Genomic DNA, 26,523 nt, shown 5'->3' with positions numbered 1-26,523 from the left:
ACCACAGTGAAGACACAGAACAATATCATCACCACAAAGATTCCTTATGTTACCCTTTTATAACCACACTAAACTCCCTCTCTCCCTATACCCACGACAAATACCTACAAACACAAATGTTACCCATTTCTATAATTTTATCATTTCAAAACGCTTATATAAATGGAATTATGCAGTATATAATCCTTTAGGATTGGCTTTTTTTACTTGGCATACTGTAGATTATCTAGGTTGTTGAGTGTACCAATAGTTCATTCTTTTTTATTGCTGAGTATCATTCCATGATATGGATATACCACCATTTTTTTAATCCTTTACCCTCTGAAGGACATCTGGGTCATTTTCAGTTTTTTGGCTACTGTGAATAAAGCTGGACATTTGTGTACAGGATTTTTGTGTGAGCCTATACTTTCATTTTTCTGGAATAAATGCTCAAGACATTGCCATATTACGTGAACAGCTACATGGTAAGTTTTATGAGAAACTGCCCAACTCTATTCCAGAGTTCTGTACCATTTTACATTCCCAGTGATCCAGGAGGGATCCAGATTCCACATCCTTGCTAGCATTTGGTAATGTCACTATTTTCAATCTTAGCCATTCTGATAGGTATGCAGTGTTTGTTATCTTACTGGGATTTTAATTTGCAATTCCCTAATGGCCAATGATGTTGAACATCTTTTCATATGCTTATGTGCCATCTGTATAACCTCTTTGGTGGATTGTCTGCATATGTCTTTTGCCCATTTTCTAATTGGATTACTTAGTTTTGTTTTTCAACTAGTGAGTTTAAAGTTCTTTGTGTATTCTAAATATAAGTCCTTTGTCACATATGTGGTATGCAAATACTTTCTCCCAGTCTATATAGCTTGTCTTCTCATCCTCTTCTCAGAGTTTTCCACAGAGTACAGGATTTTAATTCCAATGAGACTCAACTTTTCTTTTTATGTATTATGTTTTGGTGTCAAGTGGAAAAACTCTTTGCCTGGTCCTAGATCCGAAGATTTTCCTGTGTTTTTATTTTTTCTAAAAGTTGTATAGTTTTGTGTTTTACATTTATGTCCATAACCCATTTATGTTCATTTTTTTAATAAAGTGTGAGGTTTAGGTAGAGTTTCATTTTATTTTATTTATTTATTTATTTATTTATTTATTTATTTATTGCCAATAATGTCCAATTTCTCCAGCATCATTTGTTAAAAAATTATCTTTCCCCCCATTAAACTGACTTTGCACCTTTGTCAAAAATCAGTTGGGCATATTTATATGGGTCTGTTCTATTATCTTTAAGGCAATTATTCCTATGTTAGAGCTTGACTCTGCCATCTTATTACTTGTTTTCTGTTTGTTTACTCTGGTTCCTTCTTTATTTTCCTTTCCTTGCCTTCTTGGTGGTTACTTTCCACTTTAGGATTCCATCTTTACTTTAAGTGGGTGTCTGTATAGTTTTCATAATGGTTGCTCAGGCTATTACAATATATGTATGTGACTATTATTAAAATATGTATTTTTTTGCCCATTGCATTTTATCACTTTTATCATTTCCATTTGGTTCTTTTTTTTTAACTTTTATTTCTTTGCTGAGGTTTTCTATTTTTGCACTTGTTTCAAAAGCATTTTCACTTGATTACTGAAGTTATTTTTATGATGGTTACTTTAAAATCCTTATCAGGTAATTCCAACGTCTGATTTATCTCAATGTTGGCATCAATAGATTGTCTTTTCTCACTCAAACTGTGATTTCCCTGGTTCTTGGGATGATGGGCAATTTTTAATTGTTTCCTGGACGTTTTGTCTACTATTTTAGAAGATTCTGAATCCTGTTTAGGTCTTGTATGTTAGCAAGCAATCACCCTGCTTAGTTTGTCATATGGGTCCTGGTGTCCTTTTGCGGGCTTTGGTTCCAACGATAGTTTAATTTTCAGAGCCCTTACTGTGTTATTTGGGTCTGTTTACTACATCTGATACTGCTGGGACTCCCACAGGTCCTTGTACCTGAGGGAACAGACGGGGTTTCTTCATTCCCGGGCCCCAGTGTCTCTGGGCCAGGGAGGGAAGTCTCAGGCTCATGGGGACCAACGGTTTCTGGGACCAGGCTGCTTGGGGTAGGTTCCCCTTTGCCAGGGCCACCCAGCCGTCCCCACATTTTGTCTCTTGGTGGTGGGAGGTTTCAGGCCTGATGAGGAAGGAGAGCACTTTTCCTGGCCACTTATTGTTAGCTGATCCCCCTTGCCAGTGGAGCCGGGCTGTCCTGGTGATGGTGGAAGGGCCTCCATTAGATCCATGAAAGGAAGGCCACCTTCTGTTTCTAGGCCAAAGGTCATGGAATGCTGAGCCTGGGTTGTTTGTTGTTTGGGGGGCAACATAAGACACCCTGCCGCTGCTCTGTTCCTCTCGTCCTGACGACAAATTAGTTTGCCTTTCTCTTAGCCACTTTCAGAGGTCTGCGCTGTTCACTGCTTGCATTACTTGCAGGATTTATAGTTGTACTTAGCATGGAGGAGCAGAGAGAAACAAATCTATGCCCTCTTGTCCGGATCATAACTCTGAATGATCCTTTTTTTGAAACTCAAGTTACTTACATCGTTCCTTTGTTTAAAACCTTATAGTGCCTTCAGATTTCATTCAGAGAAAAGCCAAAGACCTTGAAACGGTCTAGAAAACCCAACGTAATTTGCCTTTGCCTTACGGTGACCTCTCTGACCTCGTCTCCTATTTTTGCCCCAGCCCCTCCATTTACTCTGCTCCAGCCAAATGACTACTTTCCTGCTCATCGAACAATTCCGGAAATTACACACCTTCACACTCATTCATTCATTTGCCTAGAATATTCTTCCTCCTGATAGCCACATGGCTGGTCCCCCAGCTCCTTTAAATCTCTGCTTAAAATACCAGCTTTTCAAAGATGCCTTCCCTGAGTACTTACATCATCACTGCCACCCTTTTACTTACTTACTATGCATCAAGGAGGTTGTGTGTTGTCTAGAGGAATGCCTGCCATTTAGTAGGTGCTCAGTACAACTGTGCTGAATGAATGAATGAATAACAGGATGCACATTCATGTACAGTGACCCACCTGTCGCTTATGGGGTTTAGAATGGTTCTGTTGCGGGAAAGAAATCACCCGGAAAGAAAGTGCACTAGAACCTACAAAAGTCAACGGCAGGTGGAATAGTTCCCAGCCAAGTGAACACTGGGAGGCAGTTTATTCCCACCCAGTAATCCTCACTGAATGTAAACTGCTTAAGGAAGCCCCACCCTGCAGGCCCACCTGGCTTGTATGGACTTCATATTGACAAAGTGGCACTCCGCAGAGACAAATTTCTAGCACACTAGGAGAATTAGCACAGCTTCTCACTTTGAAGGACAAGTTGTCATTCTCCAGACAATCCATGTACACAAATTACATAAAGAAGACTACAATGAAAAATAATAATGATAAACACATAGTGCTTCCAACATGATAAGCGCTAGTCAAAACATATTCTATTAATTCATGTACTCTCCACAAAAACCTTTCAAGGAAATGCAATTATCATTGCCTCTTTAGATATGTGTAAATTGCTGTACATAGAGGTTAAAACACTTGCTCACAGTCACATAGCTCACAAGTTATAGGGCTGGGATTCAAACCCAGGCAGGTGAGTTTCAGAGTCTGTACTTTTCACCACCACCCTACATCGTAAAAGAAACGACCTAAATTGGTTTGTCTCCTCCACAAGAAAAAAAAAAAAAAAGAACATAACTCATGAGCAAATAAAATGATAAATATATGGGAAATTCATTCCAAATTTGTTTTTTCCAAATTTGGATTGGAAGCTGACCTCTCAAGCAAAAGTTATACTTGCACTCAATTAAATGCATACCATTCAATATAAGAAGCCTGTACAGATTTTTAAAGGTAGCACATTCTCCCCTGTTATTGATGAAGTGTTGTACCATATACCAACGTAAAATAAAATCATATCCATTAACAAGCGTATTAGGATAAAATCATATCCACGAACAATGGAGGAAGGTAACACGTTTTTGCCGTGTCATTGTCAGGTTCTACACTGTCATTATGAGAAGGCCAATTTAGCAAAAGTAACACTTACTCTTTCCAAAAGACTGTATAGTTGAAGCTATGTGAAACTGCCCTGCTTGACCGTTTTTGACCTACAATTATGGCAATTTCACACGGTTCAACCTAACGGATCCAGGCCTCCTTTTTTTCCCCCTTTTTCTGAAGTCCTTTTTATTCATGGTTTTCATGTTTATATAAAGTCAGAGATTAAAGGTCACCTTGATTCCATGTACCTAGCATACCCTTTTGATATAATATGCTTCTTCCAGGTCGGAAATCAGAAACCAGAATAATGCCCACTGCATAACCTATTTCCTACTGATGTATTGATTTGTTTTCCTAAGAAGTCCTAAGCAGTTACACTCTTTTTTTTCCACCCAGACTTTGCAAGACTAAAGACTTAAAAAGGATTTAAAATAAATCTGCAAATGGCATTATTTCCTATTCCAATTTTCCCACTTACTTTGAATGAAACTGTGATTTACTCCAAAGTTATATTTTCATATGCTTCCCCCTTCTTACCTCTGTTTTTAAATAGAGTTTATCACATGTGTTCTGTAAATGTCCAAGTGTAGCTACATTAGGCACTGAGATCTTCTCTGGAAAAAAAAAATGCTATCTTTCCCCAGGGTCAGTAAGATTTTCTATCTGTCCTTAAGGAAGACAGAATCATTTATTAATTTGAGCAGGCCTCCCCACCAGCTAGAATTCTCAGATACAGTAAAGACGAACACGTTGTAGGCACTCCAAAGGGATGGGTGCATAGGGATCCTGGGAAATCTGGGTGGAACATTGGCCAACACTGACTTATAGAGTGACTAAATCAGTGTCCCTCTAATGGATTGCTCAGGGCATCTTGATAGAGACCTTACTGCCATTGTTTGAATAAAAGAAGCCTTGCGGAAAGGTGCTGGAGACATTAAGAAAAATCAGATATGGCCCCTGTTTTCAAAAGTAGAGAATTTAACCTCATTTTCCAGGGCCAACCAGGCAGGCAGGCCCAACAAGATTGTCCAGAACCTTGGTTGGGATGACCAACTGTTTTCTCCCTCTCAGCCTTCCCGTTCCTAAGGTTCACTGACATAGGTCACAGGCCCCATGTCCTTGCTGAGTTCTGGCATCTAGGTCTGTACTCCAGAGCTCTTAGAGTCCAGTGGATCTACTAATTATTTGATAGCCCCCCAATCTATCCTTACTCAGGAATGCATCTGCAATCTGAGACACTGGCATTCCTTGGGTACCCCAACTTTTCAATCAAATTGGGCATAGAAAGATTTAAAACATGAACCAGAATTACCTGAACACCTCTCATACTTCAACAATTCTCACTATATATATGCATTCAAATTTACTAAATTCTATTAAAAATAGCTAGCAGGCATGGGGCACTTATTATCTATGCTGTGCCCCGTGTGTCACATGTGTGATCTCATTTGATGCCCACAAGATTCTTAAGAAGTAGATGTATTATTCCCAGTTAGCAGAAGAAGAAACAAAAGCTCAGTGTGGATACATGGCTTCCTCAGGGACACATACAGTGTTTAAGCCAGGTTTCAGACCCAGGGAGCTGGAGTTCAGAGTCCATGATCTTACACAGGGTATCTCACAAAAGAACAATTATGGAGGTCACGCACTAATTCTACAAAGTAAGTAAAAAGATGGCAATGAACTGAACATTTTAACTTCAGTGACTCCCCATCCAATATACATTCACCAGATAATGGCCTTCCTTCCCTTTCACTGCATGCTCTGTTGGCTCAGTCGGATATAAATACGCTGATGCCTGCATCTTCCCAGAGCACACTCAGCTTAAAAAAAGATGAGCTCAGAGTAAGAACTGATCCCTTCCCATGCTTCATTGACAAAACCTACCGAACTCTCCCTCGGTCAAACTCATGTGTTTCTCATCCCAGAAAAATGCACGTTGTGGCCCAGGCTAGAAGAAGAGATCTGCAGTGATTTCCACCTCTCTACTATGGAAAATTCCCCATGATCATTTTCCTACAGTGAAGAATTCTGAGGCTTAATTTCCACTTTCCCTGTGTTCTTACAGATTTTGAATTATTTCCATGTTCCCAACATAGGACTACTGAAAAAAAAAAAAGAAAAAAGAAAAGAAAGAAAAAGAAAAACAGACTATATCAGGCACAGAAAAATCACTTCAACAGTATTTAGGAAGAGAAAAAGCAAAAAACACAAAAAGTGAGAGCGTGATACCAGCAGACTCTAGCCTTGAAGATGAAGAGTTCCAATTGCCCCAAGCCAGCCTCATCCTCAACACATTTTGGTCTTAAGAGCCATTGCTACGAGACTGCTGCCCAAGTGCATCCTGGGTTGGAATGTGGCTCTACTCTCCCCAACACCTCACAGGGATCTTTTCCTCTCGGAACATCAATTGAGGACCCCAAATCTAGGGGAAGGAGAGAGACACCCCCCCCATCTCAGTGCTGTGTTAACACAATTAACACAACTGCCTGGCTAAGATATTTAACATTGCCTCAATACTTCAGAAGGTGAGGAAGCCATTGGTCAGTTCTGCCCCATGCAGACACTTCACTATTACAGACAGAACCTTCCAGACTTTGAGGAAACAATTCTTTTTCTGTATTTAATTGCAAAAGCAACCACAAGTCATTCCCTTACGCATACCTGTGCCTCTTCACAATGTGACTTTGCAGACCTTGTCATTAAGAATTGGCATCTATCTCCCCACCCTATGAATGATTTGATTGGGCATCTAAAATGTAGCAGAAGGGCCAATATGGCCATTTAGATTCTAAGGCCTGGGAACTTCCATCCTCTCTCAGAACTTGGCCAATGCACAAAGCTGGACTAGCCTGTGGGAGGATGAGGGACCACGTGGGCCAGATTCACGTCAGGCTAGCCATCCCAGCTGCAGCCTCACATGTGAGAGGGCAGCCCTGCTCAGCAGAGCCACACAGCCACCCCACAGCCAACTGCGGATACCAGAGGGGTCAGCTGAGCCAGAAAAATGATCTACCTGAGCCCACACCAATTTATCAACCCATATGGGAGTTGTATAGTTGCTGTTTCAAGGCACTAAGTTTTGGGGTGGTTTGCTATACAGCAAAAGTTGGCTAACATATTTGTTCTATAAATAGCTACAGCAGATAAGTAAGGGGAAAACATGATACAGGGGAAATCCCTCTCCACACACAACTTAAAATTTGTTAGGAATAAGCAAATGTTGCCTTTTCTTTTGTCAAGTAGATAGATTTAGGATACGTTCAACTCCACCACTGTAGAACAATACAACTTGAATTAAATCACTAGTATTTTAACACTACTTTTTTTTTTTTTTGAAATGATGGTGTGATATAGTGGAACGAGTATTGGTTGGTAATTAACAGATGTGCATTTTAACTTGGGATCTTCTGGAAGCTGGGTCACTGTGGCAGATCCCGCTCCCTGACCCTCAATTATAGGAGAGAAAAATGAAGGGATTGGCTGTGAAAACATTTAAGTCCTGGTCCAATTCTAAAATAAAGGATTTAATGACATTTTTTTTTGTTTGAGACATTAGCATATTTTTTATCACTACATTTCTATGAGGGAATAAGAACACTTCATTCAACCCTCCAACTGTGTCATTATCTTCAACATGCCCAGCACCACTCCCAGTCATGAGGATGGAGCACTGAAGAGGACAGACATGCCCCAGTGGTGTGTTGGAGTTTTCTTCTAAGCTCGCGAGAGCCAACTGTGTCCTTCTCCTCCCAAATATGTTCAGTGACGAATGTGTTGGTAGCTTGGAATCAGATGCGGCAGGAATATTTAAACCATGGACATCAGCAATTGCTACAAATCAGTGTTCCCACCAGGACAGCCAGTTGTTCAACATTAACCAGGACAACCCTGGACTCTTCACCCATTGAGTCGACATCCTAAAAGGGGAGCTAGACATTACATGAGTAAGTCTGAAATATTTTAGTACAGTCGAGAAGTGTGGTGAAGCAAGGGAGAGGGTAATGCCTGAGGAGACAACACCTACTCCAAGCAGAGGGAAAGTGCTGTGAAGATTTCATGCAGAAAGGAATGTGCTGTGTCTGAGGAAATGGAGGAAGGCCAGTGTGGTCAGTGTGGCTGGAGAACAGAAAGCGAGGGGCCGAGAGATCGAAAGGAAGGTGGAGAAGGAGGTGTTAAGAAAGACTTCCAGGGTTCAGACTGGGCAACCCTGTGAAGGGGGGGTGCCTTTCATAAGGTAGCAGGACCAGGTCAAGGGTGCAGGGAGGAAGAGAATGAAGCCAGTCTTATAACGGGGGTTCAGGTATCTTGGGGGCTGGGGCTTAGGATAGTGTGGTAAAACAGGGCCACTGTGTGAAGGCAGTAAATGCAGCTCTACATGCGGATGAGAGCCTGCTGAGTGGAGCACTGTGAGTCAGAGCCAGCAAAGGAAACTGAGTGGTCAAGGAGGTGGGGAAAAGTCTGTGAGCAACGAAGTCAAGAAAATGGGGCAATCAAAATCTAAAATCTAATAAAAGATCAAGCACAGGGCGCCTGGGTGGCTCAGCTGGTTAAGCGACTGCCTTCGGCTCAGGTCATGATCCTGGAGTCCCGGGATCGAGTCCCGCATCGGGCTCCCTGCTCAGCAGGGAGTCTGCTTCTCCCTCTGACCCTCTTCCCTCTCGTGCTTTCTATCTCTCATTCTCTCTCTCTCTCTCAAACAAATAAATAAAATATTTAAAAAAAAAAAAAAAGATCAAGCACAAACAGAGCTAAAATGGCTGCTGGGTTTTACAATATGAAGGTCATCCGTGGCTTTAGAAAAAAGTCTGGAGGAGTGATGGGGACAGAATCCAGGCTGATATGGACTGAGGAGCCAGTGAGAGGTGAGAACAGTGAACAGAGGCAGAGAGTACAGGTAAAGTCTTTAAAGACGTTCTCGATGAATGAAAAGGAAAAAGAAAGGATGGCAGTCAGTTAGGGTCAAGAGAGGGCATATGGTTTTCTTTAAAGGGGGGAGAGGCCCATCGTGTTTAATATTGATTGTCTAGACCTGGTTAAAGGGAAATACTGACAACACAAGAAAGAGAAGCGTTAAATGTTAGCGTCCAATCATTGAGAAGTCAGGGTCCAGGGCCAGTGAGGGAGGAATGGCCTGGGAGAGGAGGAGGGAAACAGGAGGAGAGAGAGAGCTTAAGACCAAGGCAGGCTTCTGGAGTTGGTGGCAGCAAGGAACTAGAGACGTCCACCTCTTTCCTCCAGGAGGTAGGAGGTCACATAAACTACTAGGAGGGAGGCAGCTAGGGATTCAAACAAGGAGAAGGTTCTAGTGAATGAGTAACAGCAGGACAAGTCATTAGCTCTGGAGCCCGACAGACCTGGGATCCACCACTTAGTAGCCTATAACCTTAGACATGTGGCACCACCTGCTAAATGTTACATTTGACCAACAATGACTGAGCAAATACTATAAACTAGCATTGTACTAGGAATGCCAAAAAAAAAAAAATCAGATTAAAGTCCTTGAATTCAAAGACTCCATCCTCTATTGGGTAAGAAAAATGAGTCAGACAAAATTAACACAACATTAAAAGGGCTAACGTGAAGGAAAACACAAGGTATCCCAAGAGCACAGAAGAAGGGGGTCCATTCTAGACGGGCAGTTTTAGAGATGACCCTCCAAGAAAGAACCATTCTAGCCATAGCCTCAGTTTCCTGAATGCAAAACGAGGAAAATCAATCAACTGATTAATTAATAAGACAGCCGACATAAGGCACGTTGGCATGATGTCTACAGCAAAACAATTATCGATAAGTTCTACTTTCCTTCCCTAGAAATCCTTCCAGTACAATTGAGACTATTAGGCTAATCTACAGAGTTGTCACAAACTTCCATTTTCTGCAAAAATTTTCAATTCTCCCCATGTTTCTCAAAACATATTCTTCCCTAATGATGGCTAGAAGCTATTAAATCCTTGAGCCTTGATAGCAAAACTCCAACTTAGAAAAACATACAAAACAACTAACAATAATGTCTTACATAGGGAATTGGAGACACTGGGGTATAAAAATTTCACAAGTTCTATTTCTTCATTTATTTCTCTTTCGTGTTTATGAGCCAGATGCAGCCGGATCCTAGATACCTGAGTCCTTGCCTTCCTTTAAAAAAAAAATGAGTGATCAATGTATCAGTTAGCAATCTTGACAATAGGCCATCTTAAACTGGCTCAGACAATGAAGGGATTGATTAGCTCATGAAATAAAAATGGCCTGAACTGGTATCTCAGATGACATCAAAAGGATTTGGTTCTTCACTGGCTTGTCCTCTGCAGGGTCAGCTTACCCTTTAGGCTCCCAAGGTGTTAACCAAACTATCCCAATATGTTTATTCATGAGAACAAAATAACAAATTCAGATCCATCCAATATCCTTGCAGCACACGATGCAGCAAAAGAGAGGAAAGTTCTTTACCCACAAGTTCAAGAAATCTTCCCCTTACTTTGAACTGGTTCTGAATAGACCATTCTGGAGCCAATCCCTATGCAGTGACCTCCAACAGACCTTTCTACAACGATGGACAGGTTCTCTAACTGCACCTGTTTACAGGTAGCCACTGAGCACTCAAAATATGGCTAGTGTCCGCTGAGAAACTGCTTTTTCATTTTATTTTAATTAATTAAAATTTAAATGTAAAAAGCACAATGTGTCTAGAGGCTCCTGTGTTGAACAGTACAGCTGTGCAGTGAGAGAAGGGTGGATTACACTGATTGACTAACCCAGTGCCCACCCTGCCATGAGCTGGGGATAAAGTAAATCCCATTCATTCCACAAAGGGAAGTCATTCTGTGTGGTGTCCCGGAGCCCACCATTTTTATTTCCCAGAGATTAATGGCCCAATTCAACGTGAAATCCTTTGCCGGGAAGTCATATTTATAGATCTTACCTGGGACAATGCCACATGAAAGTCACTTTCGAATAATAGCCTTTTAAAGCTGAGAGCGACCTCAGGGCTTGCACACTTTAGATCCATATTTCACAGAGAAGGAATGGGCTTGAAGCATCAATTGCTTTGGTTATGGCAGTTCTGAGCAGGGCCTGGGTATGTTGACCTTCAGCCATTTTTCCACCGTAGGATTCGGTCTTCATGGGACAACACTCCAATAAGCCCACTGTGACAGAATTAACTTCATTCTACATGAAGCTTTGTAATCATTGGCTTATTGCTGCTTCCAAGAAAGAATGTTACCATGGAGGTCTTATATTTTACACTCAGAAGTCTCAACGAGCCTAAGGGGTAATATAAACAAAGTAGGTTGGCCTGGTGGGGACTGAGTGGCTACCACATGCTGTGTCTAAAGCAGGCAGCCACCACTCTGCTCCAGCCAAGTTTGGCCATGGGGGTGTGTCAGCCAGCCCTGCCATACCGTCAGATGAGAAATCCAGGTATGTCTAAGAACTCCCCAGATGTTTCAATGCCGGCCTCTCGTGTTTACACTTTGAATGACTTATGCAAGCCAAACAAGATCTGTGAATGGGTTTAATCTGGAGTTTGCACCCTGTGGTAGAGATTTATAAAGTCCGACCTGCTTTAACGTAAAGCCTTCAGAGTAGTTGCTGCTAGAGACACCCATGTGTTCCGACGCATGCCAAGTGACAGCTTCCAAAAGCAACTATGTCTAAGAGCCCTCTCGAAGCCTGGGGCCCACTGGTCTGAAGCCCCCTTAGCCATCAAGAGGGGCTGGCAGAAATGTTAAGGCCCTAAGAACCCAGAGGAGAGAGGCCTTCGGTCACTGACAGGTGGAAATTGGTGGGTAAATCCCACAGCTTCCTGGCCCCTCAGCTAGGATAATTCCAAGGTATGTTCTGCACTGTCTCCCAGAGTTCCTCAGTGGCATGGACCTTCCCATGCCCAGAGTGGAAACGATCTGATAATTCAACCTTTATTGGCTGCCTTCATTTGCCTGTCTCCCTCCGCCTGTCTCTCTCCCCTACCGCCCTGCCCCTTTCAGGGGTCACCTTCCAGATAAACTATGTGAACTCAAATCCTTGTCTTGCGGTCAGCTGCTGGAAGATCTCAACCTACAAACACCGGAAACCTGGAATTGCTTTAGTATTTCACTTGTTTTTATTTTGGTTGGTTGGTTTTGTTTTTCTTCCCCCCCCCCCCAGTAATGAAATATGTCCAGGGCTAAAATATATGAAAAATTCACAACATAGTCTAAAGTGGCCTCCACTCTGGTATTCTGATAATTCAATATTCACAATACGGTGCTGAAACTGCTGCCCTCTTGCATAATGATGCTATGCTATAGGAACAAATGTTCATCTAAAAATAGAATCCATTATGTATACCAGCACAGTTGTTAGTTTCTTAGCATAGCAACTAGTTCTGCCCCATAAAACTTTTCATGGAGGCATTCACTTCAAACAGGTGCAGTCTGCCATGCCACAATATAATTTCCAGACCACAGTGCCTAAGTAAGTGGGGAGTTTTGCACATGCCAAAGAGAAATCTCATGCAAAATCATTCTCATCACAATCCATGTTCCCTATAGAAGACAGAATTAAAAAACACAAATTCTATTGGGAGACACATGAATGTTACCACTCTCAAACGCATTATGTGGAGATGATTAAATCACATGCTTCCTGTCACACCTGCAAATGATCTGGCTCTCCCTGGTTTCCCTGGTGGGATTGTGTGTCAATAAAGGAAGATTCCTACAAATTAATAAGAAATGGCATGATGTTATAATTTAACAAGATGATATCTGTTTCTGTATCCATAATACAAATTTAAGTTATAAAATGACATAACTACACAAAATCATTTTTACAACCACATTTGCTTACTCAAGAGTGGAGTGAATTTAATTGAATATAGAATTCAAACAGCAACTTGGTCTAACAGAGGGTTGAGAAAAACATAAACATAAAGGTTCACAGGCTTGGGATAGGAGGACATGTTTGGTAAGGATAAAACAGCTCATACCTGGAACATTCGGAGAATGTAAAATAAAATGAATTTTAATCAACTGAATATAAAAAAATCTATTTTGATTCTAACTGGGATACTAAGAATCTTTCTAAAAAATGCTAGTAATTTCCTGCCTTCTTAAGTACAGTAGAGGGAATATTATTCAATCGTAGACAAATAATTCAAAATCTTGTAGGGCCTCTGGGTGCTCAAGCTGAGTATTACTGCTGACAGAAATTAGGCCACGGACAGGAAAGGTAGAGTGAGCACATCCTCTCAGGAAGTTCACTGACTTAATTTGTGATGTCAGCTTGCTTTCTATCAGTGTTCACCTTGGCTGCACATTAGAATCAAATGAAGAGTTTTCCAAAAAAAGTCCAACGTCCTGACCACACCCCGGAGCAATTAAGTCAGCCTCTCTGGGGGTAGGGCCCAGGAATCAGCATTTTTGAAGCTCCCCAGGTGACTTCAATGTGCAGCCCAAGTTAAGAATCACCCCATACTGTTCGCTTCTTCTCACGAATGTAAGAAGCCTACGGAGGTTTCTCTTTAGACAAATCTTATAGGAAAAACTAATTTTGCACATTAAACAGGTTCTTTAAAAAACAAACAGTTAAGAGCCAAGGCATATACCAGACTACCTGGGTTCTAATCCTGCCTCTGCTAGTAACCAACCATATGACCAGAGGTCATTACTTAACCTCTGTGTGCGTGCCAGTGTCTGTACCTGTAAATGGGGATAATAATGGCACTATCCTCATAGCCTTTTGGAAAAGATTAAATGAGTGTGTCTGTGTACATGTGTGTGTATTAGAAGAGTGGCTTGTGGAAAACATGACATACGTGTTTGTTATTATTGGTGACAATGGTAGCCATGATAATAACAACAATAATTAAAAGGTATGTGCAGATTGGATTCGTGCATGTTAAAAAAAAAACCTTATGTATAATATTTGAACACCAACTTCCTAATAAAATGATTGTTCAAGTTTCGTGCCTTTTCCTTTTTAAATTAGTTAAACAAAATAAATGATGATAAAATAGGAAAAAAATGGAGGAGAGATAACTAATTATACTCTTTATTTTAGTCTACTTTTACTGTGGTTAGTGCTTAAAGGACTCAACTGTCCATCTAAATTTATTTTACCGGAAAGGGCGGGGCGGAAGACTTGTCTTGCTGATTAAGTACAGAAAAGGCTTGACAAGGACCCCATCTGTAGGATCAAACCATCTTGGATTGGCAGGAAAAGGAACCAGAGAACAATCAAAAACACTCACTCTATCTACAACATCTGTAATTCAAACAAAGGAGCAAAACAGGTATCTGGGAATTCTACTCATAACAAAGGCAAACACATTTTCCACATAACAGGAAGTAAAACTATGAACAATATACCAAACGTATCTCTTCCACATCCCTTCAAACCAGTGCCCCAAACTAATGTTGGTATCAAACGGTACAACAATCCCACTATAGTAGCTTCATAGCATGGGAAGCACCCAATTTAATTTTTCCTTATAAGACTGGGAAGAACGAAATATAAGCAACTCATAAAACTGAGGCATAATTTTTAATTAAATTATATTAAGAGTAAAGTGTTTTGCATTAAAGCCAGGGTGTTTTATATTTCTCAACTCTGACCACAATGTATTTGAACAGGCGTCACTATTGTTATTGGCATGATGAAGTGCAGTGAAGGTGACATGAAAATCCTATCAATGCACTTATACCTTACAAACAATCCCAAAGAAACTGCAATGCTGCTGTATCATAATAACCAGCCTGATTTTAAAAGACATTTGAAGAGGTTACATTTCAGTTAGAAATTCTACCAAAAATCCACGAAACACAATCTCCCAGAAGAATTTGTGAGAGATTCCATCATAATAACGTTTCTTCTTATGTTGTGTCTACATAACCCAAGCAATCATAACATTTGGTTATAGTATACTAGCTAGAGTTCATTGAGGAAAAAACTCTGGGGCTCATGGCAGTGAAAAAGAAGGTAGTGTTGAGAATAAATGGAGCTTAATCTAGAAAGTGGTTTTGATGAGGAGAGATTCATTCCTCAGCAATCAAAGAGACCAATGACTATCTAAATTATGCTTTAATTTAGATTTAATCTCTAAGGATCTGATCAGTACGTAGGAGGAACTGCCTGATGTCAATATATCTGTGATAATCCTAAAGTGATTTATCTTAGGAAAAAAGACACAAACAACCATGGTGGCATCCGATTCTTCTTGTGAATAATACTTTTTCCTCCTATCCAAGACTTTTAAATCATCTTAAAGTTTATTCCATAAGATGCTTCAGATTCCCGAGGGTCCAAGAAACTTTCACCTATGATGGAGTATTTATTACTGAATTATCCTCAGAGGAAAATTCTTCTAAACAATAAATCCCTTCTTTTGCCTTCCATGGCTCTGTTCCCAAAACATTATGAAATACATAAATAAACATCTTGTGTGCCCAAACAGACCTAAGCTTGCAATGCTTTTGATCAAAAGACCACAGCTGAGTCTAAACAGAACACATGTCACTATTACCTTGAAGGAGAAAAATATATATATATTTAAAAATATACATAAATAGATAATCACCTGGTTTTCAAAACAGCACATTTGTGGTCCCTAATAATTAGTTAGAGACACTAATTGTTTAATCAGAAACTAGTTATTATATCCCAATAATAAAAAGTCACCACAAATAACCTTGAGGGTGCTATACTAAGTGAAATAAGTCATGGAAAGACAAATACTGCATGGTAGCATGTATCCGTGGTATCTTAAAAAAAAAAAGTCAAACTCTGAACTCATAGAGACACTACAGAAGTGAATGCTGGGGCCTGGGGTGGGGGCAGGGTGGAGGAAATAAGGAGAGATTGGTGATAGGGTACAAACTTTCAGCTAGAAGATTAATAAGGTCTGAGGATCTAATGTAAAACATGGTGACTATAGTTGAAAATGCTGTAGTATATAATTGAAATTTGCTGAAAGTAGAAAAATGTTTTCACAAAAATGAAAAAATAAATAAATCTGCGAGGTGATGGATATGTTAATTCCACAGGGATACTTTCACAATGTATATGTATATTAAATCCCCACGATATACACTTTAAATATTCTACAATTCTGTTTGTCAATAAATTACTAATTATACCTTAATAAAGCTGAAATTTTTAAAACTAAAATTAAATTTAAAAAATTAAATTAAAAAAAAAAGCCCCCACAAAGGATCGAAAGTTTACAAAGTGCCAGGCATTGTGTTAGTCACTTCACGTAATACATTTAACAACAATCCTAAGAAAGTAATACCCCATCTTACAGATGAAGAAATCTCAGGCTTAGAATGTGAAGAAATTCACCCAAGGTCACTCATTTAAATAAGGTTGAGCAAGAGCTCAAACCCACATCTGTCTGACTTCAGAGCTGGTTTTCTTAACCAGCTTCCAGCCTCCCAAATTATGGATGTTTTAAGAAAACTGCTTGGCTTAAAACAAAAGTATTCTTCTAATAGATTCCAGTGCCTCTACTAAGAAATCCTCTTAATGCCCTTAATTAGGGGGCATCTATATTAAGATGTCAAACATTAAGCATCTATATTAAGCCGTTCCTAGAGACGGATTCTAGTAAAATTAGCTTATTTTAGAAGTGGTTCCAGGACACATCAGGAGTGAGGAATTGAGACAGGAAGGGAAGGAAGGATATAACGGGTGTGTTTGCATGCCAGTTACCACTGTGCATAAATGGGCTTAATCCCACCAAAGAATGCTTGGAAAAAAACATAAAGCTGGCACCTTTGAGTTATCCCACCCAAGAGGTGAGGGAACCGTGGTATTTACCTATCAGACTCCTTGGGTTGGAGTGGTTGTTAATTCTCAGGGTCTTCCAGGCAGCATCACGGGTGGCAAATTGAGCACTAGTGACCAGAAACAGCAAAAGAATGCAAGTGCTGGCCACTAGGGGCCAACTTGGGGCTTGTGGAGTAGTAAGGACTTGGGTATAGATTTCGTGCTGCATCTACACTATCAATTTCTTCAGTAATGGTGAAGCAATTCAGAGAAAGTGAAGAAAAAGATTCAGTCCCTAGATGCTGCTGGTTAGTTAGCAATGATTGGTGTACTGCTCCAGGCCAAAGAATGATCCCAGCCCTCAGAAAGCAATCCTCCCATGCATTTTGCTGTTTTCTAAGGTAATTTAAGTTACTGTTTCAGACTTTGGGGAAAGCTACCAAATAAAAATGAATAGAGTTCATCTTTTTAAATTTATAACCACATCATTGTACTCAATAGACTGTTGAGTATCCTACCCCATTTGCCATACACAAGAAAGGTCAAAATTGATGTTTCTGGAATATACCAGAGAACTGTGCCCCCAAGAAGAAACACCATTGCTAAATGGTGGTTAATGAAATGTGTGGTACCTGGCAGTTCTTTATGGAGGCCAGACTAAGTTTTTAATAGGATATCCCTAGAATTTCTTGTGGAGATCTGTGATTCATCATTTATAATATTTGTGAACCCTGGACTCTCATATTGAAAAAAAATGTCATTGAGGCTTACGTAAGTATTTAATTTTTAAATTTTGCTTTTGAACTCTGTATAGAAATTTAAGATTACCGTAAGAGAAGACAGTCTATAGTTGTCATTAATAGAAACTTAATCATCGCTCTGTACAAGGATCCCAAATGGCGTCTCATGCAAATCACAGACCAGAAGAAAACAGCAGATAGAGCAGATGGTAGAGCCTATCCCTCCTGTCCTAAGTCCCTCAAAATGACTCAATATGCAGGTATAAATTTATGTCTATGAACTACGGTCATGGGTAAACAGAAAGGGGGTTGCACTTATTAAGTCAGAAAGTATGAAAGGCAGAAGATAAATGGAAAAAAATGAAGTGGGAAATGACATCCCTGAAGACCACAGGCATTAAAACTTATAGGAGCAGACCTATGGGCCACTGTGGTGGTGGAGGTGTCGGTACTAGGAGCACAATAAAACCATCAACTCAGGTCAACCTGACACCTCAGTTCCCACCTTCACGCCCTCAGCACCCTGAACTACTCGAAAGCCACAGGAGAAAGGGTGCCACCATAGCTGGCTCCAACCAAAAAGAACAGAGAACACTAATACATAGGGCTACCCATTTAAAGAAATTAAATTTAGAGCCTACCTCACAATAGTCCTCAAAACACATTGCATGACTATGCTATGGTCTGAATGTTTGTGTCCTCCCCAGCCCCTGGCCCAAATTCATACTTCATACCTTAAAAACCTAATGCCCAAAAATGGGATTAGGAGGTGGAGTCTTTAGGAGGTGCTTAGGTCTTGAGAGCAGAGTCCTCAAGGATGGGATTAGTGCATTTATTTTTTTTTAATTTTTTTATTATGTTAATCACCATACATTACATCATTAGTTTTTGATGTAGTGTTCCATGATTCATTGTTTGTGCATAACACCCAGTGCTCCACGCAGAACGTGCCCACTTTAATACCCATCACCAGGCTAACCCATCCCCCCAGCCCTCTCCCCTCTAGAACCCTCAGTTTGTTTTTCAGAGTCCATCGTCTCTCATGGTTCGTCTCCCCCTCCGATTTACTCCCCTTCATTCTTCCCCTCCTGCTATCTTCTCCTTCTTTTCTTTTTCTTAACATATATTGCATTATTTGTTTCAGAGGTACAGATCCGTGATTCAACAGTCTTGCACAATTCACAGCGCTCACCATAGCACATACCCTCCCCAATGTCTATCACCCAGCCACCCCATCCCTCCCACCCCCCACCACTCCAGCAACCCTCAGTTTGTTTCCTGAGATTAAGAACTCCTCATATCAGTGAGGTCATATGATACATGCGATTAGTGCATTTATAAAAGAGGCTCCGAAGATCTCCCCAGCCCCTTTCACCATGTGAAGATACAAGGAGAAGTCTGCAACCTGGAAGAGGGCCCTGGCCTTGGACTCCAGCCTCCAGAACTGGGAGAAATAAATTCCTGTTGTGCATAAACTACGCAGTCTATGGTATTTTGTGAAAGCAGCTTGAACAGACTAAGATTAGAAACTTAAATTAATAATAATGGTGGCCATAAGGATGAGGAATAAGAAAGTCCTTAAGTAAAGCAAAAAGTAAAAAAAAAGAGAGAATGAAATGTGAATACATCAAAATTGAAAATGACAAGTCATCTTTTGCCATGCATAAGTTAAAAGTTAAGAAATTTAAAGACAAACCACAAACAGGAAGAAAGTATTTGCAACATCTATAACAGCTAAAGGATTAACATCTAGAATACATAGAAAACTCTCAACACAAGGCAAGGGATATAAGATTTATGTAACAGAAAAACAGGAACAGTCTATAAATGTATAAAAATATGTACAGTTTACCAGCAAGTCGGACATTGGCAAATTAAAACAAAGAGATACAACAGTTGCATCAGATTGGCAAAAATAAAATGTTTCTTAATAGTGTTGGTGAGGCCTGAGGAAACAGTTCCTCTCACACAAGCCTGGCAGGGTTATAAAATGATGCAACTATTAACTAAAATTTAAGATATGTATAGCTTTCAATCACCAATTGTAGTTCTGATCATTTACCTCAGGGAAACCCTGACCCATATACCCGGAGCAGGATACACAGGCTGACTATTGCAGGATTGTTTTCTGTAGTCCCAAATCAGAAACAAACACCAAATAGTCCATCAGTGAGAGATTATCATTCAATAAAATTTAGTAATCCATTCTATGGAATTTGATACAGCAATTTAAAGTATGAGATAGATACACAGGTACTTACATGAAAAGTTCTCTAAGACAAATTATAACGTAAAACATGGGTTCACGGAACAGTAAAAATAATATGATGGTATTTAGGATACAAACAGACATAAAAAAAAAAACCGAAATATTTCCATAGTTACACATGTAAAATTCCTTCAAAGGAGACCTGGAAATATACCATGAAGCTGTTACCAGGGTTGCCTTCTAAAGAGAAGACTAAGACTGGGGTTAGAGATGGAGAGTGGTTAAGAACATTTATACTGCTTCACTCTTTTATGCAAAGAATGTATTTGTGTATTATTCACAAAATTCAAAATAAAATCTGTAATAAAAAAAGAAAAAGTAGTAGGAGTTCTTCATTTATAAATGTATATTCTTCCTCCTATTCCTTTTCAACTTAATGTAAGTATGTGCTCTTCTTCCATCTCCCTCCAAGCTCCTCTTTTAAGGATGCAAGAAGAGTCTTCTGAGCTACACTGAACGTCTTGGATCTGAACTAGCAGTAACTAGTTTTATTTTTACACCAACCTTGGCATAGAAACAGGGCATCAAGTTGCAAGGCAAAGGTCTACTTTGTTTCATCTTCTGGGAAGATAGGTTTGTCTTAGCTCTTTAACATTGACTTCTCTTTTCTTTTTGGCTTCTCCTCCAAAACTGTGATGCAGATGCTTCTTGTAGTTAATGATTTTCATGGCTGACACTTTCTGTGTTGGGTCCTCGTCCCAGTATGGGACCAAAGGAAAGGCTTAGCTTAACACTGGCAACTTCTTAAATACTCAGGCTGTGCAAGAGGCCCTTCTCACCCACGATTACAAATAGGCTCATTCTCTTTATAATATACACCAACATAAGAAAAGCCACCGTGCTTCAAACAGTCCTATTCAGAAACTTGTTGCTACTTACAGTCACTGAGATGTACAGAGCCAATGGTAAAGAAGAAAGTGATTAAAATAAGTTCAGAGCTGGTACAACGTATGAACATTTATCCCTTAAGATCGTGTTCATATTTATCTGCTTCCACCAGCCCCAAATAGTCTTTCAATGGTTCACCAAAGCACATGTTTGCTACCTAAAAATTACTTGCTACTAGCTCCAGCTTTTAATTCCTAAATCTATCTCCTATGCTGCCCGTCTTCTTTGCCACCTGTCATTTCTATGATGAAAAATCAAAGGGGGAGTTAGAGGAAGGGAGCATGTCATCGTCCATAAAGGGTGAAATCGGTGGCTCTGGTCTATAGTATCATGTATAGGATGGTATAATGTATCATGGAGTATAGTATCATGTAGCTGCTACAGGAGAGAGGACACAGCTAAGACATTGCGTAAAATGTGAGAATTTTCCTCTAGGGCTATAAAAAGAAAGATCTCATTACAAGGGCTTCTTTACTAAGAGCTTCTTAAAGCCACTCAGCTTGCCTCTGAGCAGACCAGGCGTCGATCTGGCACGGGTCTGATGGACAAAGGAGAAACAAGGTGGGAAGAAGCCCAAAGGTAGCCGAGAAGCACCTTACCATAAATACCAATGCAAGTTTCCAAACCCATGGAAAACACAGTGTGTAAAATCGATGAATAAACTTAAAAGTTTATTGTTTTTCCTCTGAGACACGATCTCTATAATACATGTGATAGATTCACATCACTAAGAGTCATGGCTAGAAAAAATATTTTTAAAAAAATGGGCCTCTAAGTAACATCATGATTGCACCATGCGGCCTGGTACCATCGATGATCTTATGCAAAAACATGGACTGAAAGCTAGGCTTGCCATCCCTCATTTGAGAGCATCATCTTCTAGCATACATATCCTCTAATATATCACTTACACCCATCCATCTCCTAGAAGTGAATGTATCACTCCTTCTGGCTCCAAGACCGGGCTTAAAGCCAGAAGAAAATGACAAACTTGGAAGAATGGAAAGTTTAATTTTTTTTCTTAAATCCTTTCATCTTTTGTATACTGATACATGATCATTGACTAGAAAATAAACTTCCTAACTCTGATATATGACTGAGGGATGACTTAGGTATTTAAAAAGTGAGAAATGAAATTTACCATCTCTTAGCAGAACTGTAAGATTAATATCCATGGGAGGGACAAAAATAAACAGATACAAGGAACTGCCACCACATTATTTGTTTCAATTGGTCATAAACAGCTTTACAACCAAGAGAAAATGGTTGCTGTAAAAAATTGAAAGAAATTTTCCTACATCTGTAAATAGGCATTAGTCAAAATCCTGGGTTCGCAGAACAATGGAGATGCATCAAAGAACCTTTGGTCCTAAACCATTTCTCTTTCTTAAGCAAAGAAATATTTATGACTGGTCTTAGAAGCGAGCTTAACTGAGTTGCCATGAATAATTTAAAAAAACCAAAATACCTTCTGTTGCTTTTATAGAAGCTTGATTTACCAGCTGAAAAATCAAACTGACAGTTTAGTCCCTTGTACAAATACCCAACCTTTAAAAATGCCCAAGGCATTATAAATATATCTTTCATGAATATAGCTTCAACAGTTCTAAAAATAGCCTTTGGGAGGAAAAAAAAAGCTCTTTCAAGCCATTGTTTTATACATAACAGCAGGAAACCAAAAAGAATGTCAAAGCCAAAGTGATTAACACACCCAGTAATAAACATGAACATTAAGTAGGAAATCTTACTCAAAAACATTTTTTTTTTTTTACATTAGCGTGGAGTCTATGGTTTAGCCCTGCATCTACGTAGGGCCAGAGATGATTCCAGTGCACCCGTATTCAGAAATTAACTTCAGGGCTACAAGGTTAAAATTCGCCTTTTGGATGAGTGTAAACAAGCACGTACAGGACTGGCTCTAGGAGCCAGAGAGTACTGTCCATTACCCTGAGAGTTTCCCCCAGGCTCCACCCTGACCCCAAACGTGCCATTGCAAAGGATCAGTTCCAGACCACTGCTCACAGATGAAGTCGAGGTTGCCCTGAAGGCAGAAGGAAAGGCTGACAAATTCCAATAACTTTGGCTATAGGGACCTAACTCAGGGATGTGAAAAGACTAACAGTCCTTCACAAGGTGGTACCAGGTGTTTTATTGGTTTTAATATGTATTTAGCACACTCAATAAAGCTTACCCATCTCTCCAAATAACAGAACTTACAGAGTCAAAATATTCTGTGTTCTGTGGCCTCAAGTGTTCAGGAACAGAAGAACTATGGCATTGTCTCTTGAAATAATAACTACTTTCTGTGAATATTTTTTTCTGCCCATTAAACTCCAAATAAATCTTGCGATCTGCAGACATTCTACTTCTTAATAATTCAATATGTAATCATCTCAATTGGTTTCATAGTAAATGAGATCCTAAACTCATGATATGGTAGACAGGAAGCTCAAATGAAAAGAAAAATCCTGAAAAACTGAAGGTATGAGCTAAAGGGATCTTATTCTTAATTTTCTAATGTGTACAAACGATCAGGACCCAAGTCCCCCCAAGACTGGGAGAACCCTTTAATAAGCAGCAAAGGGGAGAAGGAAGAGGAAAGGAAAGCCAAACTCATAGTCATTTGGGTCAAAAGTGATTTTCTTATCATTTTTCTTTATTCTTGAAGAGTAGACCTGGAGGGGGGACTTAAGTCCCTAATGCTGGCTAATTTTCTTCTACAACAAATGTAATTCACATTTCCATATTCTTGTCCTGAAAAAATACCAATTGTTCTAAGATTTAGCATATCTAATACTTTGGACTAGAATCCTTGGAAAATCCTAAGACATTTCCACCTAAGAGATTCTAAGTAGAATCTAAATAAATTACAAAGGGTCACCCATGAAACGGATATACTTAAGTAACTTGTAGGTACAAGGATATACTTGTAGGTAACTTAAACACTTGGCAAATCAGCAACCAACTGGAAAATGTAAGAAAGACATATCTCACTCTTTACCTTATTTTGATCGGTCCAGTAAAAGAAAAATCCCTGAGGGTCAGTCCTCAAAATAATTGGAGTCACAATAGCGGAGTCCTAGAAATATAAGAAAAAACACAAATATCAACATATATCACTGTAGAAAGTCCTACCCAGGAGTCGCTTAACAAATAATAATTGTAGAGTTTCTCCAAGGTCATCAATGATTAGCAAAAATTTCAAAAAAATAGACATGGCATCCTAACTTCACAGCATTATTAACACATAACTGAGCTTCTTTACTAATAATTAGAATGTCTGTGCATTACTTGTAAAGAAAAAGCCCAGCAATGCATATATTTATTAAGACAAATTGACATGTTTTCTATTAAAAAGTGCTATCTAGTTTTCCAAATAATTTTAAGATTAAACACCATTACCTATTTTATATAAGTAAAATTAATTAAAATCCATGCTTGAATGTAATATTTTAAATTACATTTGTGCTATAAAATGATCTTTAATAGTACTAAAGAGAGTAAACATACTATTTGGGCATTGCTGTTTCCAAGGTAACAGTAAATAAGGCCATGATCTACATTTTCAGAAAGATATACACGAAATTGTTACAAATTTAAATTTCATAAGATAAAATAAAACATCACAGGCAAATAGTCTTCAGAGTTTAAAGCATGCACATTATAAAGCAAAAACGGCATGCACTGTAATTATAATATTAAACATTTCTAAAATATGTGTTCTTTTCTTTTGGCAATTTTCAGAAAGGCATACCATCTGCACAAGAAAACACATGTCACTGGATATGGATTTTTATACTGAAATACTTGGGCCTTTGCAGGAATTACATTTTTAAAAGAGACATAAATTATCAGTTTATTTGAACTTTTTCATACACATTATAACCAAGGTATGGCATATCCTCTACCTGATTAAAAAGACTTATAATGAAAATTAGAACTTGCAGAAATAATTTTGGAATTGAGGACTGTTATCCCGATGAGAAGAACAGATCAATGGTTTTAGTCTACATGGTGAGTCTTATCATAAAGCTAGGTTCTGAAAGCCATCCCCTTGGGGATGCCTGTCCCCTCTGAGTGTCTCATCTTACACAACTACAACTGAAAAAAAGTAATAATAATACCTACCTCAGAGGGTCTCAGTGAGAATTAAAGAGGATAATTTGGGTAAAATACTTGGACCAAATACTTGGCTCATAAAATTATTTATTATTAGTGGATTATGCATAAAACTGATTTATTAAAATAGTAAATGAAAGTTTATCATGGCATTCTTTTTTATCGTGGTTCATACCTATAACATAAATAGGTTAATACCGATACCATTTTTAAGTATAAAGTTCAGTGGCATTAAATATATTCACACTATTGTGCAGTCATTACCACCACCCATTTCCAGAACTTTTTCACCTTCCCAACTGGAATTCCACACTCATTAAACACTAACTCCCCATTCTCCCCTCCCTCAAGGCCCTGGAAATCACCACCTACTTTTCTGTCTCTATGAATTTGAGTAGTCTTGATACCTCATATAAATAGAATCATGCAATATTTATCTTTTTGTGAGTGGTTTATTTTGTGACTGGCATCATGTGTTAAAGGGTCATCCATGTTGTAGCAGGTGTCAGAATTTCCTTCCTTTGTAAGGCTGAATAATATTCTATTGTATGCACATATCATATTTTGTTTATCCACCCAGCCGTCAACGGACATTTGGGTTGTTTCCACCTTTTGGCTATTGTGAATACTGCCACTGTGAACACAGGTTCACAAATATCTGAGTCCCTGCTTTCAACTGTTTTATACCCAGCAGTGGAATAACTGGATCATTCAATTGTCCTGTGTTTAAGTTTTTGAGTACTGCCATTCTGTTTTATCCCGATATTCTTAAGGTGTATTCTTTTTTTTTTTTTAAGATTTTATTTATTTATTTATTTATTTATTTATTTATTTGAGAGAGAGAGAGAGAGAGAGAGAGAGAGAGAGAGAGAGAGAGAGAAACAGCATGAGAGGGGAGAGGGTCAGAGGGAGAAGCAGGCTTCCCGCCAAGCCGGAAGCCTGATGTGGGACTCGATCCCAGGACTCCAGGATCATAACCTGAGCCGAAGGCAGTCGCTTAGCCAACTGAGCCACCCAGGCGCCCTCTCAAGGTGTATTCTTAACGTGCAGTTTGGAAAATATCTTTCACAAGTATTGTGCTTTTACATGGAAATTCGGCTGAAATTTTAAGATTTCAAAATTAGTTCCAAATGTAAAAAAAAGACATTCGAAAACAAATTTAATATGATAATGAAAGAACATTTTTAAAGTAGTTTAAGCTTCTTCCATGAGATTATGTACATAAAAGTTCACAGCAATATTTGCAATAAATCACAGAAGTATTTTCAGGTCTGTTTTATCACCCATCATCTCTAGAGTCAGGCAAAATGAAACTTTCTGACAGGTTCACGCAGCACACATCCCCACATTCCGGTGAATCTGGAATTAACCTGCAGTTTTAACATAGTCTCAGATCGGTTCCTTTTCTTATCAGAGTGTCTGACGAGAGCATCTGACAAGATTCTAATCGGGATCTTGGTGATAATTGACTGCAAGGATCCCAGACAATCAAATATTTAAACTCAGCAGGGTAAACCTGCTCAAATTTATATTTTAGAACACTGTACTAGGCTGCCTCGTTTGCTTCCGATACTGCTATTTCTAGCTTATTCCTTCTCCTCCTTCAAAATTACAGCTCCTTTGTTCAATATTTTCTTGACTCCACTCTTCCAGCCACAGTCACTCTGTTAAACTATCATTTATCTCGGCTACCTGCCTGCTTCCTC

The 26,523-nt window shown here is 39.3% G+C and overlaps 1 protein-coding gene across 7 annotated transcripts in view; it reads right to left on the bottom strand.

Moving 5' to 3' along the window:
- PLCB1 (phospholipase C beta 1) overlaps positions 1 to 26,523 on the bottom strand; it is a 722,355-nt gene that overhangs the window by 680,838 nt on the left and 14,994 nt on the right. For all 7 annotated transcript variants that reach the window (XR_012374115.1, XM_025876536.2, XM_073878364.1 and 4 more), the window contains exon 2: positions 23,700 to 23,777. Coding sequence is in view for 6 of the 7 variants with exons in the window: in XM_025876536.2 (XP_025732321.1) it covers positions 23,700 to 23,777 (78 nt within the window). In the remaining variant the exon portion in view is untranslated. The remainder of the gene's footprint in view (positions 1 to 23,699; positions 23,778 to 26,523) is intronic.

This window comes from Callorhinus ursinus, unplaced genomic scaffold, assembly GCF_003265705.2.
Source record: "Callorhinus ursinus isolate GAN/ISIS: 27379988/994484 unplaced genomic scaffold, GSC_fseal_2.0 scaffold29, whole genome shotgun sequence".
In the NCBI taxonomy this organism is placed as follows: Eukaryota; Metazoa; Chordata; class Mammalia; order Carnivora; family Otariidae; genus Callorhinus; species Callorhinus ursinus.
This window is presented reverse-complemented; position numbering and strand designations above follow the sequence as displayed.